Raw genomic sequence first — 15,963 nt, forward strand, 5'->3', positions numbered from 1 at the left:
TAGATTTTCAAGTTCATGCTCTGTGGTCACTGTCTATTATCCACAGCCAATTAGAACTTAGGACACAGATAAGAGAAAAATCTAGCTGCTCTGCCCCCCACAAATACTAGGAACAGCCAATGATGCTGACAGCCTGGAATTCATTCATAACATCGCACTGATGATTTACTTACATGGATATGAATACTTCTAATGATCTGAACTAGGCAGACTGAGCTTAGAAATGATCATTAGCAGTGTAATCTCAGGCAGATTGATTATCTTTCCCTGTGGCTCATTTTCTTCACCTGTAAAACAGGGACACAGGACATACCTCCCAGTCCTATGCTCTAGTTTTCACTGTCCATTACCGAAGTTCCCAAAGTGTCATCCCCAGAACTTTCTAGCAAGTTCCCACACCACTGGGAACCACTGCCTCTGGGGAATCTCTCCTCCCAGCCTCTCCAACTTCTTGGTTTCAGAAGGGGTAAATCCCTCAAACTTTAGGGACCACCAGACTTTAGGAATCACCTAAAGTATCTGAAAATTCAGGAAGGTGGATCCTATCCTGAAAGTTTCTGATTGGGTAGGACTAGGTAAGGACTGAGAATTATATTCCTAACACTCACCCTTTGAGAACCACTGGTCAAATACAATATATGATATACTTTTAATGAATATGTCCATGTCCTCCCTGTTAGAATGTATAAAGTCTATGAAGCAGAGATCATTTTCTGTTTTGTTTTCTGCTATTTTTCTTGCAAAGAACATGGCCAGGTACATAGTAGCTGCTCAATGAATACAAATTGAATGAACAAATGAAAATTGCTTATTCTAGTGTAACATCAGAAAACATATCCTAATTTTATCATCAGATTTTATATGAAGAAAGACAAATACAAAGTTAGAAAACATCATATAGCTCAGTCCCCTCATGCAAGAAAGCATTTGTAAGCGATGGGTCATAAAGACAAGTGGAATTTCTAGATATTTGAGAAATAAATTATTATTAACAAATTATATTACATTATTATAGCATTAAAATTAACAATGATAAACATTTATGGAATGCTACTATGTGCTAAGCACTTCGTGTATGGTATCTCATTATTCTCATAATAAAACGCTGAAGTGGCTAGTGGTGTCATTTCCATTTTACAGGAAGCATCTCCATTGCACCAAGGATCCTGCTTCTCAGTGGACTCCACGGTTTCCATGTTGTCTCCTTTCCTCCACATGCTCTCCCAACTGGGAGCCAACAAGAAGGGTATGACATAGGAGGTGAGTTTCACTTTTTAGAGTGCAGACTTGTTAAGGTTTGAATTAAAATGTGCTGAACTATATTTACATCTTTTAAAAAGGTCAGCCTGGCCACTTTTTAATTACAATGATGTCCCTACACAACTATACCAGAATACTGGATTTCCAGATGCAAATGCTGAAGACTACAAATGTTTACATATCTTGTGAAAAATACAAGAACATTTTCCCAGAGTTACGTGTTTTGGGGTTTGTTTTCTTGTGATTATTTAGAATAGTTCATTGAGTTTGATTATTTATTCTATCAATCCCTGTACAAAAGCAGCATTACATTTATGCAGAAATAAACTGACAGTCACGAGTTAGTGATTCATCTTCTTTCAAATGGGCAGTTAGATTAAGTGTCAGCAAACTTTTTCTTGAAGGGCTAGATAGTAAACATTTTAGGTTAGTAAGCCATACAACTCAGTAGTTGTGGTAACCACAGGGTGGGGGGGGGGTGATAAATGAGGATGGTTTTGTTGCAATAAAAATCTTAACACAACCATGTGAATAGCCCAGGGGCCATAGCTTGTGACCCCTTAAGTTAAAGGATTCTGATCCAAGTGGCATAAATGAAACTTACCAGATAAATTTCTGGTAAATTTGTCAAATTCATTAAAAAAAATTGTTTTTACTATAGAAACATCTGTATTCCTATAACTAAATATAAATACTTAAAAAAAAGAACAAATCTACCACATAAAAGACATTTAGCTTTGTAATAAGTTGAACTAGTTAAAAGAATCCTTGTATTTATTTTTCCATAGCACAAATGCAGGTGACACAGTAAGTCCATAATCCTCACAAAATTTATCAACTTAAAACCGAGAACCTAAAGTCCTATAATTTTCTGCATCATTCCATCTATACACTCTGCAGATTCCATCCCACAACAGCGGAGAAGAACCTCAATTTAAAGCACCACGTCTCCAGGCAACACTACGTTTTTTTTCTAACACATGCAGTCAAACTGCCTAAGAAGCAAACACCAATTCACCCTACACTTCAATACATCGAGGGAAGCATTTGAGAAACCAATTATTATTCTTTAAAAGTGATTCTACCTTTCAACTTTACATTTCCTTCCATAAAGCTTTAAATTTTTAATGTATTTATATCTAATATGAATATAATTGAATTTTGAATATAATCTATTTTGGATTCATCTAATATTTTTAAATGTTCTTATTTGTTTTATTAATCTTGAGAACAAAAACCATAATCTCTAATCTAGAACACTCTGGAAATCTTTTTATTCAAAGTTAAATTTAGAATTTTATAGTAGAGCAATATGGTTTGTATGTCGAAGTATAGATTTAAAAAAAAAATTCCCTTAATGTAAGTAAATTAAGAAAACTTACTCCCAATGAAATTTTACAGAGATATGTTCTCATTTTTGGAAGCAGGGTTCAATGGACATTTTGGGGACATTGATAACATTGGCCCTAGGGATTCGAGAGTTTACTGGATCCACTAAATGGACAATGAAAACTGGCTGAGGCTGTTGCTGAGTGCTTCAGTAAGAATCACACACACAGCTTTCACTGTCATATTCAATGGAACTGAAGTCTTTCTTAAAACTGTGCTCCTGATAGGCTGAAGATAGAGTAATGGACTGTTAGCTCCTTATGCCAAAAATACATGGATCTGTCATACAAAGGCTTCATTCTCTGCCTGTAGTCAGTAACTTGAGAGCCTTCTGGAGATTCTGTACAGCAGTGCTTACATCTTCATACTGCAAAGCACTGCCAGCATATTTGCAGTATTTCTGAGCTCTAGCAAAGTCCTCTGGAGTTAGACGGACGTCCCCTAGAAAAAAATGATAATTAAGATATTTATTAGACCATAGAAAATGCTGTTTAAGTATTAGGCATGTGCTTACATTCAAGATTAATGAACATATTTAAAGTTACATAAAAACATTAAGGTTTTCTTAAATCTCAAGTACATTTTGATCACTTTACATCATTCTTTTCAATATTTTATTACTAATGCAAACCACAGATATATCAACACATAATAATTTGTGTAAGATTTTCCTTCATGAAGCAATTAACTAGAATTCTTTATATTTTAACAGGTTAGCTTCAAAAATTACAGTTTGTGCAAAACAAGAAAAGTAGCTTTGGTGTTTATGCTAGAATTGCTGGGTCTCTCTCTTCATGGAACAATACACCCAGACTAAACTAGTCAACCCTCATTTGAGCTAGAATATAAATGTAACCCTCAATACAGAAAGGTGAATGATGTACTTTATGTGAAAAATTACATGTCACTTAACTTTTTCTAGAATGAAAATATTTTATGTTTTTGTACCATCTGTGGAAAAATTCTTAAGATTTCCCAAACTTTTTTATCATTACTATGAACAATTAAAACATGAAAAGAACCATTATAAATTCTTCCTCCAGAATTTATTCCTAGCAAGTTTTCTAACTCCACATATACAATTAATATGTATAAAGCCCAGCTAAATTAATCTGGGGAAAATACACTTAATCTAAGATATGAATATACTTGCATGTTTATTTCTAAAGACAGGTCAAAAACTGACACATTATGTCTTGTCATTTGAAATAAGCACTCTTTTTCTTTGGAAATCTTTATGAGGACTCTAAGGAGTACTGATTAGAGAAAGCTGGGGGCATAGAACATAATGAGCAGATGACATATATCAATTCTGTTTATAAGGCTGTACTTTAAAAACAGAATGCTTTTTAAAGCTGTTTTAAATTTTGCCATAGAGAGATATAACATAAGATTAAACTTTGACATACCTGAGGTAAAGAGGTAGCAATGCTAGGTAAACTGATACCAAATTCTAGTTAATACTGCTTTCTAAAATTTTCAAATAATAATAACACAATGTATTCCAAGTTTTTATCTCAGTGCCAGGTATTCAGTGCCTGTAGGTATTCAGCTCAATAACTACTGAATGAGTACCAACAAGTTGTCTATACTTCTAGTATTTGTTGAATTATTAAAGTCTGCATAAAAATTGGTCCTTACTATTGTGAACCAGAGATTACACATTCTAATTATAATGGAAATTATTTTAATTTTGGTCTGGTTAAGAAACAAGCAATACAAATCAATAAACTAGTAAAATGTAATTATGTATTAAACAATTAGGAACAGTTTCTCCATAATTCTTTTAGTATTTTAATGGACTTGGAATTGTTACCCATCAAACCTAAAAAAATATCCTTCAGTTCTGTTTCCAATTTAGTAAAGCACACTTTAGTTTACGTATTTATTTTTCTTGAAAAACAACAATCAGATTCTTTAGTGACTCTTCAAAATAATTAAGAGACTCCAGTCACTTGCATGTACACACCATCTAGGTGACTAAGGCCCTCTGGAAAATCAAGTTTCCCTTAACACTGCCCTTCTGTGCTTTAATACTCTATCCTACTATCTCAGGGCAACCTTTAAAATATGCAGGGCCTACATCCAAAATTTACTGGACCTGCTGGAAGAAAGCCCTCATGCTCAAGCTAATGTTATTTTTACAGTATAGCTTTAGCACTACTTTGCAGACATATAGCTTATCTATTAAAAAGATAAAATGCATACGATGGCAATAACTATTACTATTTTAGTTTTTGCAAACTAAACTTACCCACCAATGATAAACTATTTTGAAACACAAATATTGGATTTTTCATGAAATAGTTTTAAAACATGAAATATTTAAACTGAGAAATGTAAATGTATAAAGCTTATAGAAATGCATGTTATGTAACTCATAAAACAATTATTTAACAATAATTAACTTGTAGTTACATATAAAATATGCTTTATAGTCAGAGATGTTAGACTATTTTCAACAGTTAAAAGAACTTAAAAGGCCACATCGAAGTTACTTTTTCTAACACAACAGGCATTCTTTAAAAATTATTTAAAAATGGAGTAAATAAGTCACTAATAACAAAATATGTAAATTAAAATTTTAAATAAAATTTCTAACCTAATTAGAAAAAGCAAAGGAAAACACATTTTAGGAAGAGAAAAACTGTCCACTTTAAGTTTATCTGATTTTATATACAAAGCAAAACATAAACTTAATGGAACCAAATAGAAGTTGTTTTTCCTACCATTCAAATTTATCAGAAGTCATAATAAGGAGTGGGGAGGGAGAGCAAGTGCACATATAATGTAGACTTAAATGGTGTCAGGATTAGAGATGTTGTCTGACATCATCTCTCTTCTGAAATCTATGCTTCTAAGTTCCATTCAGGCCACAGCCACTCTTTAAAAGAAGGTTTCTTCTCCCTTACAGAGGGCAGAACAAAGATAGGCAGAAGACAGCTATACTATTAAATTCTCTGCTGTAGTGGTGAAGGTGGCCTGGGTCAGCACTGGATCAAAGACATTTTTTGGTATAAAGAGAAACTGCTGTATGCTCATTGACCTAAATATCCATTTCCAAGGTTGATTTGTCTAATGTCAACACAGAAGACAGAATTTATGAAAATTTCCAAAATGGGTCTTTAAAAACTTTCCAATTTATCTAGTAGTTCTTGAAATTAGTATGTCCAGGGCCTTGGATAATCTCATCCTAGTATACTCCATTATTCTCTGACTTGAATGAAATGCACAGGACACAGGCAGAAAGGGAACAATTTGACCTATAGTTAATCTTAGAGGAAATATAAAACAAAGTAAAGAACTCTTTATGGACAGGCATTATCGAGATATATCACTTAATAATGGCAACAGCAGCTGTAATGAATCTAGAAAGAATTTCACCACAGCGAGTACTGCTAAATACTTTTCAGATATGGTTCCATTTAAGACTCAAAAACTTTACAAGTTGTTACTCACATACTAAGTGCCACACAGAGATCTACAAATAAAAAAGCAAATATTGTGCTTCAAATACCTATCTTTCCAATTCCATTCTCCTCTCCGGAGTCAGTCACAAATTAATTGCAAAAATATTTAATAAACTTTTTTTGATATTAACATGCATATACACATTAAAACAACACATTTTTATAGAAAGGTGACAGTACTAAGCACTAAAGAGAAAAATGCAGCAGATACAGGAAATACTAGAGTTGGTGGTGATGGTAGTTATTGTGGTTATAAACCCCCTATTTTTTAAAAAAACTTTAAGAGGAGTTTTAGGCTCACAGTCAAGTTGAGAGGAAGGTAGAGAGATTTCCCATAATCCCCTACTCGACACATGCATCACCTCTTCCATTATCAACATCCTGTAAAGGAGTGGTACATTTCTGATAAACTTCAACTGAGACATCATCATCACTGAGAATCTATATTAGGGTTCATTCTTGGTTCTGTATGTTCTTCATGTGGAGACAAATTATACTGACATGTATCCAAAATTATAACACAGCATAGCTTCACTGCTATAAAATTCCTCTGTGCCCCACTCTGTTTATCCCTCCCTTCTTTCCTCCAACCCTTGACAACTATTGACCTTTTTACTCTCTCCACAGTTTTACCTTTTCTAGAATGTCAGAGAAGAAATTATATAGTGTAATGATCTCTTCAGATTGGTTTCCTTCACTTAGTAATATGGATTTAAGTTTCTTCCATGTCTTTCTAAGGTCTGAGAGCTTATTTCTTTTTAGTACTGAACAGAATTCTGGATATATAGCTGACTACTCTATATGCTGTTCTGTTGGCACTGATCTGTCTCTTCTCTTGGTAATACTACACTGTCCTGACTACTATAGATTTATTGTATATCTTGAAGTCAGGCAAGGACAGTCCTCCAACTTTGCTCTTCCCCTTTTATATCATGCTGACTATTCTGGGTTTTTTGCCTCTCTGTATAAATTTTACAGTCAGTTTGTTGACATGCACAAAACAAATTTGAGATTTTGAGTGGGATGGCATGGAATCAATAAAAAGAACTGACATCTTGGAAACACTGAGTCTTCCTATCCATGAACAACATGTATCTCTCTATTTATTTAGATTTTCTTTTGATTTCTTTCATCAGAGTTTTATAGTTTTCTTCCTATGAATCTTATACATCTTAGGAGATTTATACCTTTATATATATATATATTTTTTTTTTTTACAGTGTTGATATATATAGTACCTTGTATAACTTTTTGTATAGGCACAAACACAATGGTACTATGTTTTAAATTTCATACAATTGCTGGTATATAAAAAGGTTGTTGACTTCTGCATTAGCCTTATATTCTGCAACCATGTTTTAAGAGCTTCTTAATTTTAGGAGATTTCTTTGTTGATTCAGACTGTCCACATAGATGATCAAGTAAACGATAAACAGGCAGTTTTATTTCTTCCTTCCCAATATGTATAGCTTACTTTAAAAAAAAAATTGGGGCAATTTTATTCCCTAGTTCTTCCACTTTGCTTCCCCTCCTCCCTCACCCTTGGTTCCTTTCTACTTCCATAAGATCCCCATTTTATTACTCATTTTTTTTTTTTTTCTTTTGCTTTCAAGTTTCCACATACGAGAGAAAACATTTGAATGTTGACTTTCGGAGTCTGGATTATTTTGCTCAGCATGTTCTCCAGTTCAGTCCACATACCAGCAAATGACATAATTTCATTCTTTATGGTTGAATAGAATTTCATTTGGTATATATACCACATTTTCTTTATCCATTTGTCTATTGATGGGAACTTAGGCTGGTTCCACAAATTACTATTATGGATTGTGCTGCTATAAACATTGGTATGCATATATTACTACAGTATGCTGATTTTAGATCTTTAGGACAAATTACCAATGAGTGGGATAGCTGGATCATATTGTGGTTCCATTCCTATCTTTTGAGGAATCACCATACTGATTTCCAAAGTAGCTGCACTAATTTGCAGTTTCACCAACAATGTGCTTATATTTTCCTCCTATGTCTTCACCAGCAATTATTGCTATTCGTATGCTTGATGATTGCCATTCTGACGGGGTGAGATTGAAATCTCAGTGAAGTTTCGATCTGCATCTCTGATTGCTAAGGATGTTGAATGTTTTTTCATTTATTTGTTGACTTCTTTTGTGAAATGTCTCTTTAGATCTTTTGTGAGTGGTTATTAGTCTTTTTTGGTGTTAAGTTTTTTGTAGTTCTTTACAAATTCTGTTTATTAATCTCCTGAAGGCAGAGTATAAGGCAAAGATTCTCTCTCATTCTGTAGGCTCTCTGTATCTTTAATTTCCTTTTTTTTTTTTTCTATTGTGTTAGCCAGAACTTCCAGTATGTCGTTGAACAGTCATGGTGAGAAGGGATACTTTCCTCCTTAGTGACTATCATGGAGTTTTTCTCATTTCTCATCATTGAGTATGATGTTAGCTGTAGGATTTTCTGAATATATTCTTAATCCAGTTGAGGAAAGTCCCCTTTATTCCTAATTTACTCAGTTTTCATTACAAATGGGTATGGCATTTTGTCAAATGCTTTTTCTACACTTACTGATAAGATCATGTGATTTTTTTTTTTAGCCTGTTAATGTGCAAGATTATATTAATTGCTCTTCGAAAGCTGAATCAGTCTTGCGTACTCAGAATAAATCCCACTTGGTTGTAGCATATAACTCTTTTTTACAGATTGTTAGATTCAACAAGATGATATACTGTTGAGGATTTCTGCATAGATATTGGTTTATAGTTTTGTTTTCTTGTAATGTCTTTATCTAGATTTGGTATTAGGGTAATGCTGGTCTCAGAATGAGTTAGGAAATATTCCTTTACTTCTCTCCTCCAAAAGAGATCAAATTAAATGGTACACTTTCTTTCTTAAATGTTTTATGGAACTCATTACTGAGCCTATCTGGACCTGGTACTTTCTATTTTAGAAGGTTATTAATTATTGATTCAATTTCTTTATAGATATAAACACATTCTGATTATTTCTTCTTGTGTGAGCTTGGGCAGATTATTTCCAAGATTTGGTTCATTTCATATAGGACATCAAGTCTGTAGTCAGAGTTGTTTGGAGTATTTCTTTATTATTCTTTTAATGTCCACAGGATCTTTAATAATGTCCTTTATCACTTGGACCATGAAGAGTTTGTGTATTCTCTTTTTACCTCTGAGTCTCTTTAAAGGCTTATTAATTTTACTGATTTTTTTCTCAGAGAACTAGCTTTTGGTTTCATAATTTCCTCTATTGAGTTTCTAGTTCCAGTTTCATTGATTTCTGCTCTGGTTTTTGTTTTATAAATTTTATTTTTGATTAACTGTACATATTGATGGAACACAGCACAGTATTTTAAAACATATGGTGTGCAATGGCCAAATCCAACTTCCCTTTGTCCACCCTACTCCCAGTCTCTAGTAATCACTGTTATATGTTCAGGTTGAATTTAATGTTCACATATGGGAGAAAAGATGCTTATTTGTGGCCTGGCTTATTTCATCTAAAATAATACTCCCCCCAACCCAGTTTCTTTTATTTTGTTGCAAATAACAGATTTCATTTTGGTTGCATAATTCTGGTTGACTAATTCTCAATTGTGTGTGTGTGTGTGTGCATGCATATACATATGTACATATGTATGTGTATGTATAATTGTGTATATCACATACATGCATATGTATGTATACACACACATATACATATGTAATACACACACACACACACACACACACACACACACACACACATTTTCCTTAGCCACTCATCTACTCATGGGCACCTAGGCTGATTCATAGTTTAGCTACTGTGAATAGTGTGGCAATAAATTTGTTCTGTTGTACTGAGGATATAACTTTGGTATGCTGATTTCCTTGCCCTTGACCATAACCACAGAAATGGAATGCTTACATCATATCTATTTTAGTGTTTTGAGGAACCCTCATACTAGGTGTTCTTCGTAACAGCTGTACCATTTTACATTCCTATCAACAGTGAATAAGAGTTCCTTTTTCTCTACACTCTTGAAAACATTTATTACTATTATTATTATTTTTAATAGTAGCCATTCTACCTAGGGTGAGATGATATCTCATTGTAGTTTTGATTTGCATTTCCCTGATGGCTAATGATATTTAACATTTTCCCACATATTTACTGGTCATTTGTATTTTTTCTTCTGAGAAGTGTTTACTCATTTAGATCCTTGTTCACTTCTTAACTGAATTACCTTTTTTTGCATTCCTCATATATTCTGGATATTAATACATTTTTTGATGAATAATTAAACATTTTCTCCCATTCTCTAGGTTGTTTCTTTACTCTATTGAACACTTCTTTTGTTGTGCAAAAGCTTTTCAGGTTGATGAAATTCCATTTGTCTATGTTTTCTTTTGTTTTCTATGCTTTTAAGTCCTGAAAAACTCAGTGTATTCGAATGTCTTCAAGTACTTCCTCCATGTTTTCTTCTAGTAGTTACATCAGACTTCCACATCTTACATTTAGGTCTTTGATTCATTTTGAGTTGATTTTTGTACAGGGTGAGAGATGGGGTCAAGTTTCAACCCACAAGCAGCCATCCAGTTTTCCCTCACACTTTACTGAAGAGGCTATCCTTTCTCCAATGGATGTTTTTGGCACCTTTGTTGAGAAACAGTTGGCTGCAGATGCATGAGTTTATTTCTGGAACCTCTATTCGGTTCCACTGATCTATATGTCTGCTTTTATACCAGTACCATACTATTACTGGCTTTGGCGTGTATCCTGAAATATGCTTCCAGTTTATTTCTTTTTGTTTAAGATTGCTTGGGCTATATGAGTTTTTTTTTGTGCTTCCATATGATTTTTTTTTTTTTTTTTGCAAGTTGGGGATTGAAACCAGGACCTTGTATATGCGAGGCAAGCACTCTATCAACTGAACTATATCCCCAGCCCATTCCATATCAATTTGAGGATAGATTTTTCTAGTTTTGTGAAGAATATCATTGCTATTTTGATGAGGATTACAGTGAATCTATAAATCACTCTGAGAAGTTACGGGCATTAAAAATAACATTAATTTTTCAATCCATAAACACAGAAGTCTCTATTTTTGGTATGTATTCATCAGTTCTATTCATCAGTGTTTTAATTTTCACTTTAGAGATTTTTCATTTTGTTCAAATTTGAGGGGTATTTACCTTTTTTGGTGGAGGTAGCCACTATGAATGGGAATGCAGTCTTGCTGTAGTATTTATTATTTGTTTTCTTCTGCTTACTTTGCATTTAATTTACTCTTTTTCTAATAAACTAAGGTAGAATCTTAGATGACTGATTATGTGTATTCCGTCTAAGCACTCCCTTTGCAGCATTTCCCAAATTTTGATATGTTGTCTTTTCAAATGATTTGCAAATTTCTCTTTATATTTTGCCTTTGATGTGTTATTCTGAAGTATGTTTCTGAAACTCTAAGTAAGTATTTGGGATATTTTTCAACTATCATTCTATTATTGATGTCTAGTTTAATTCCAGTGATGTCTGAGAGCAGATACTTTATGATTTATAATTATAAAAAATGTCTTAAGGTGTGTTTGATTGAAATTAGAAATAAATGACAGAATAAAAAACAGAAACTTCTCCAATACCTGGAGATTAAATAATATGCTATTATATGATGAATGGATAACAGAAGACATCAGGAGGGAAATAAAAAAATTCTTAGAAGTAAAGGAGAACAAAGACACATCATATCAAAATTTCTGGGACACTATGAAAGCAGTACTTAGAGGAAAATTTATTTCCTGGAGCGCATTCAACAAAAGAAGTAAAAAACAAATAAACGACAACACTACAGCTCAAAGCCCTAGAAAAAGAAGAGCAGACCAAAACCAAAAGTAGTAGAAGATAGGAAATAGTTAAAATCAGAGCCGAAATCAATGAAATTGAAACAAAAGAAACAATAGAAAAAATCAACAAAATAAAGAGTTGGTTCTTTGAAAAAATAAACAAAATTGATAAACCCTTAGCCACACTAACAAAGAGGGAGAAAACTCAAATTACTAAAATTCGGAATGAGCAAGGAAATATCACTACAGACACGATTGAAATACAAAACGTAATTAGAAGCTATTTTGAAAATCTATACTCCAACAAAACAGAAAACCTCAAAGACATCAACAAGTTTCTAGAGACATGTGAATTACCTAAACTGAACCAGGAGGACATACACAACTTAACTAAATCAATTTCAAGCAATGAAATAGAAGAGGTCTTCAAAAGCCTACCAACAGAGAAGAGTTCGGGACCAGATGGGTTCTCAGCCAAGTTCTACAAAACCTTTAAAGAAGAGCTCATTCTAATACTCCTCAAAGTATTCCATGAAATAGAAGAGGAGGGAACCCTCCCAAACTCATTCTATGAAGCCAATATCACACTGATACCTAAACCAGACAGAGACACATCAAGGAAAGAAAATTTCAGACCAATATCCTTAATGAACATCGAAGCAAAAATTCTCAACAAAATTTTAGCAAATCGCATACAAAAATGTATTAAAAAGATAGTACACCACGATCAATTATGGGTTTTATCCCAGGGATGCAAGGTTGGTTCAACATCCAGAAATCAATAAATGTCATTCACCATATCAACAGACTAAAAGTTAAGAATCACATGATTATTTCGACAGATGCAGAAAAAGCATTCGATAAAATACAGCATCCCTTCATGCTCAAAACTCTAGACAGTAAATGATCTGAAATCACTATTCTTTGTGTATTCCACAGATTGTACACATAGGAATATAGATTTTGTTTTTCTTTTTTTCCTAAACAGGGTTATATTATATAAAATGTTCTGTAATTTGCCTTTATTAATATACTTAGTATTATATGGGCACTTTTTTTCACATGACAGTTACATATTCTTTTTCTTTTTGCACTGCTAGGGATCAAACCTAGGGCTTCAAGCATGCTAGGCAAGCACTCTACAACTAAGCTTCTCACCTCAGTCCTACCCCTCTTTTTAATAAGTGTACAGTATTATACAGTATAGATAGACCATAATTAACTACTTTCCTGTTAATGAGCATTTAAAATCATTTTTTACTATTACTACAAACAATGCCAAAATAAACTTTCATAAATACATGTGCCCATGTCTCATGTCTAAGTATTGCCTAATGAAAGATTCCTACAAGTTAAGTAGCTGATTAAAAAGGTTTAAGCATTTGCAATTCTGATATTGAAATATGATACTGAATACCAATTTATACTCCCACCAACATGATGCAGGAGTCATTCCTCATACCTTCATTAACTGTAGATTATCATTCTTTTAAGGTATTTTTGCATTGATTGGCAAAGAACTAAACTCACTTTAATTCTCAAATTAGTAAAGTTCTGCATCTTTCATGTATTCATTGTACATTTGAATGACCTACTTATATTTTCATTCATTTTTTTCTATGGAGTTTGACTTATGCATTTGTAGGAACTTTTTATATATGCTCTGAACATTAAACAAGAAGTATTATTAATTCTTAAACAACAATAATAATAATTCTTATAATTCTGGTCTACTGGCTGCATTTTAATAATATAATGGGTGAGGGTGGATCTTTTCTATTATGAAAAATATTATTTTTCATCTATCAAACCTGTTAGACATACCTAAATTGTGAGACAAGCAGTCAATTTTTTAAGTTGTTGATGGACCTTTGTTTTATTTATTTATTTATATGCAGTGCTGAGGATTGAACTCATTGCCTCACACATGCTAGGCAAGTGCTCTACCACTGAGCCACAACCCCAGTCCTAGCCAATTGTTTTAATGTTGCTTTTAAATACATATTCCTGTCAAAATGATAAAAATACTACCTTTACCATTAGTTTAATTCCCATACTATGTCACTTGATTTCTGTTTTAGCTATTTTGTTTCACTGATCTATTTGCTTATTTTTCTTTCTGCCTTCTTTACATCAGACTTCAGATTTACAAGGTGGTTGGGACCATAGAAGGAAACCTGGAAACCAAGATTAACAGAGGCATATAGTATTAGTTGGGTAGGCTATTTGTCTCCTAACAAGTAAATATCTTCCACTATGCTCCTGGGTAACGAGCCAGGTTACAACAGGTTCCTTATCTACTCTTTTTACCTAAACATTGTCATTCTTTTAAGACACATATAAATGCTCTTAAAACTAGGACTTCCGGTATTTAAAATTCACTGTAGCTCTTAATTTTAATTCCATAATTAATCTGTTTCTGAATAAAATTGGAAAAATAGAACAAATTTTATGTAGCCACTTAAACATAAGTAAACAATATACTACATCTAAAAGTATAGTAAACAATATACAATATACTACATCTTAATATAAAATAGAGTATACACAATATACTACATCTAAACATATAGTAAAGTAAGCTCCTGGTACTTGACAATATGATCACATTATCAACTCAGGGTAGGTTCATTGTGCTTACATCTAACTGACAGTTTGGCTGGGTAAAGAATTCTTAAGCTCTGGTTCTATAATTGACTAATGTTCCCCCTAAAATCACAATAAAATAAGATAATACAAAACGAAATAAATCCATAAAATTGAAAAGGAAGAGTAGAGCAGAAGTGAAAAGGGTGACTGAGATTAGATTTAAAGGGTCTAGGCAGAGTAAGAGGGGTGATGACGGGGTCTTTACTGAGCGTCTCCCAAGAAAATACTACACTGATGTCATATCCTTCTTCCTCATTATACAAACCTTTACCTCCAGTAACTTCTTGACTCTTACTTTTACTCCTAGGTAAAAAAGATAATAGAACACCTTCCTAAAATCATGGAATAAACTTCGTGGACAGTGCTAGGACTGATAAGGTGTGGTATCTAACCCCGTCCCACACCTTCCTTAAAGACTCTCCTCCCTCAATAGCTGAAAGGCAGGTAGGCTTAACAGTCAGTTCCAACTCATACAGGGAGAACATAAAAATAAACAGCAAAATATCTGTATACATAATGTCAGAGAAAAATGAATAACAGCTACTAAAAAAAAAGTCAATCAAGATCTTCACTCTAGAGAGAAAAAGACTAACTCTCATCAGACATATGAAGAAAACAAACTCTGAATGAGGAAGTCCAAAATAAATTCAACGTCTGACTTGAGATAAAAAATGGGGACAGTCAGAAAAGCAGGAAAGATTATAATCAACAAACCAATAACCCAGCCTTGAACCAACCAACTAACTAACCAACCAAACAAAATAATTAACCTCAAAGATTTTTATTTTCAATAATGGTCAGCCCGATTCCTTTATATAATCTAATAACGCAGTGCAGATAATGAAGAACAATCACAATACACAGTAATCTTGAAACAAACTAGTTTAGCATAAACCTCTATGGTAGCTTTGTCCAGATGTTTCTGTCACTATATCTAGTAATCTATGAAAAAAAGAACTTCAATGAAAGGGAACACTTCGGAAGTTAGGTATTTTTAATAATATGAAATCATCTTGGTTCTTGTGAGAAATCTAGTGAACACAGGAATTCAAAGAAATTTGTTCAGAATTATTTTGTTGTTTGAATTTAAATGTGAACACTTAAATATATGGCACTCTCAAGGTAATATTACAAAATAACAATCCCAATTCGGAAAGACAACATAGCTCAGAAAACAGTCAACTGACTTACCCTGGGAAATTGTACTAAATAGTGCAGGATCAATGGCCGGAATAGTCTGTGGAGTAGGCTGGATAGTATTACTTGTTACACCTGCAAATCAGAAAATAACAAATGGGTATAAAGTGTTACACCTCTTAAATTATATGTTAGGAAAGAACCTAAAA

General features: G+C 33.1%; 1 protein-coding gene across 2 annotated transcripts in view; it reads right to left on the reverse strand.

The window, feature by feature from the left end:
* Positions 1-764: 764 nt before the first annotated feature.
* The window catches only part of VTA1 (vesicle trafficking 1), a 68,069-nt gene continuing 52,870 nt past the window's right edge, over positions 765-15,963 (reverse strand). For both annotated transcript variants that reach the window (XM_079148257.1, XM_079148258.1), the window contains exons 7-8: positions 15,809-15,889; positions 765-3,090 (exon numbers count right to left, since the gene is read on the reverse strand). In XM_079148257.1, the coding sequence (XP_079004383.1) occupies positions 2,945-3,090; positions 15,809-15,889 (227 nt within the window). In that variant the 3' untranslated portion in view covers positions 765-2,944. The remainder of the gene's footprint in view (positions 3,091-15,808; positions 15,890-15,963) is intronic.

The sequence above is a fragment of the Sciurus vulgaris genome, assembly GCF_902686455.1.
Source record: "Sciurus vulgaris genome assembly, chromosome: 7".
NCBI classification, from domain to species: Eukaryota; Metazoa; Chordata; class Mammalia; order Rodentia; family Sciuridae; genus Sciurus; species Sciurus vulgaris.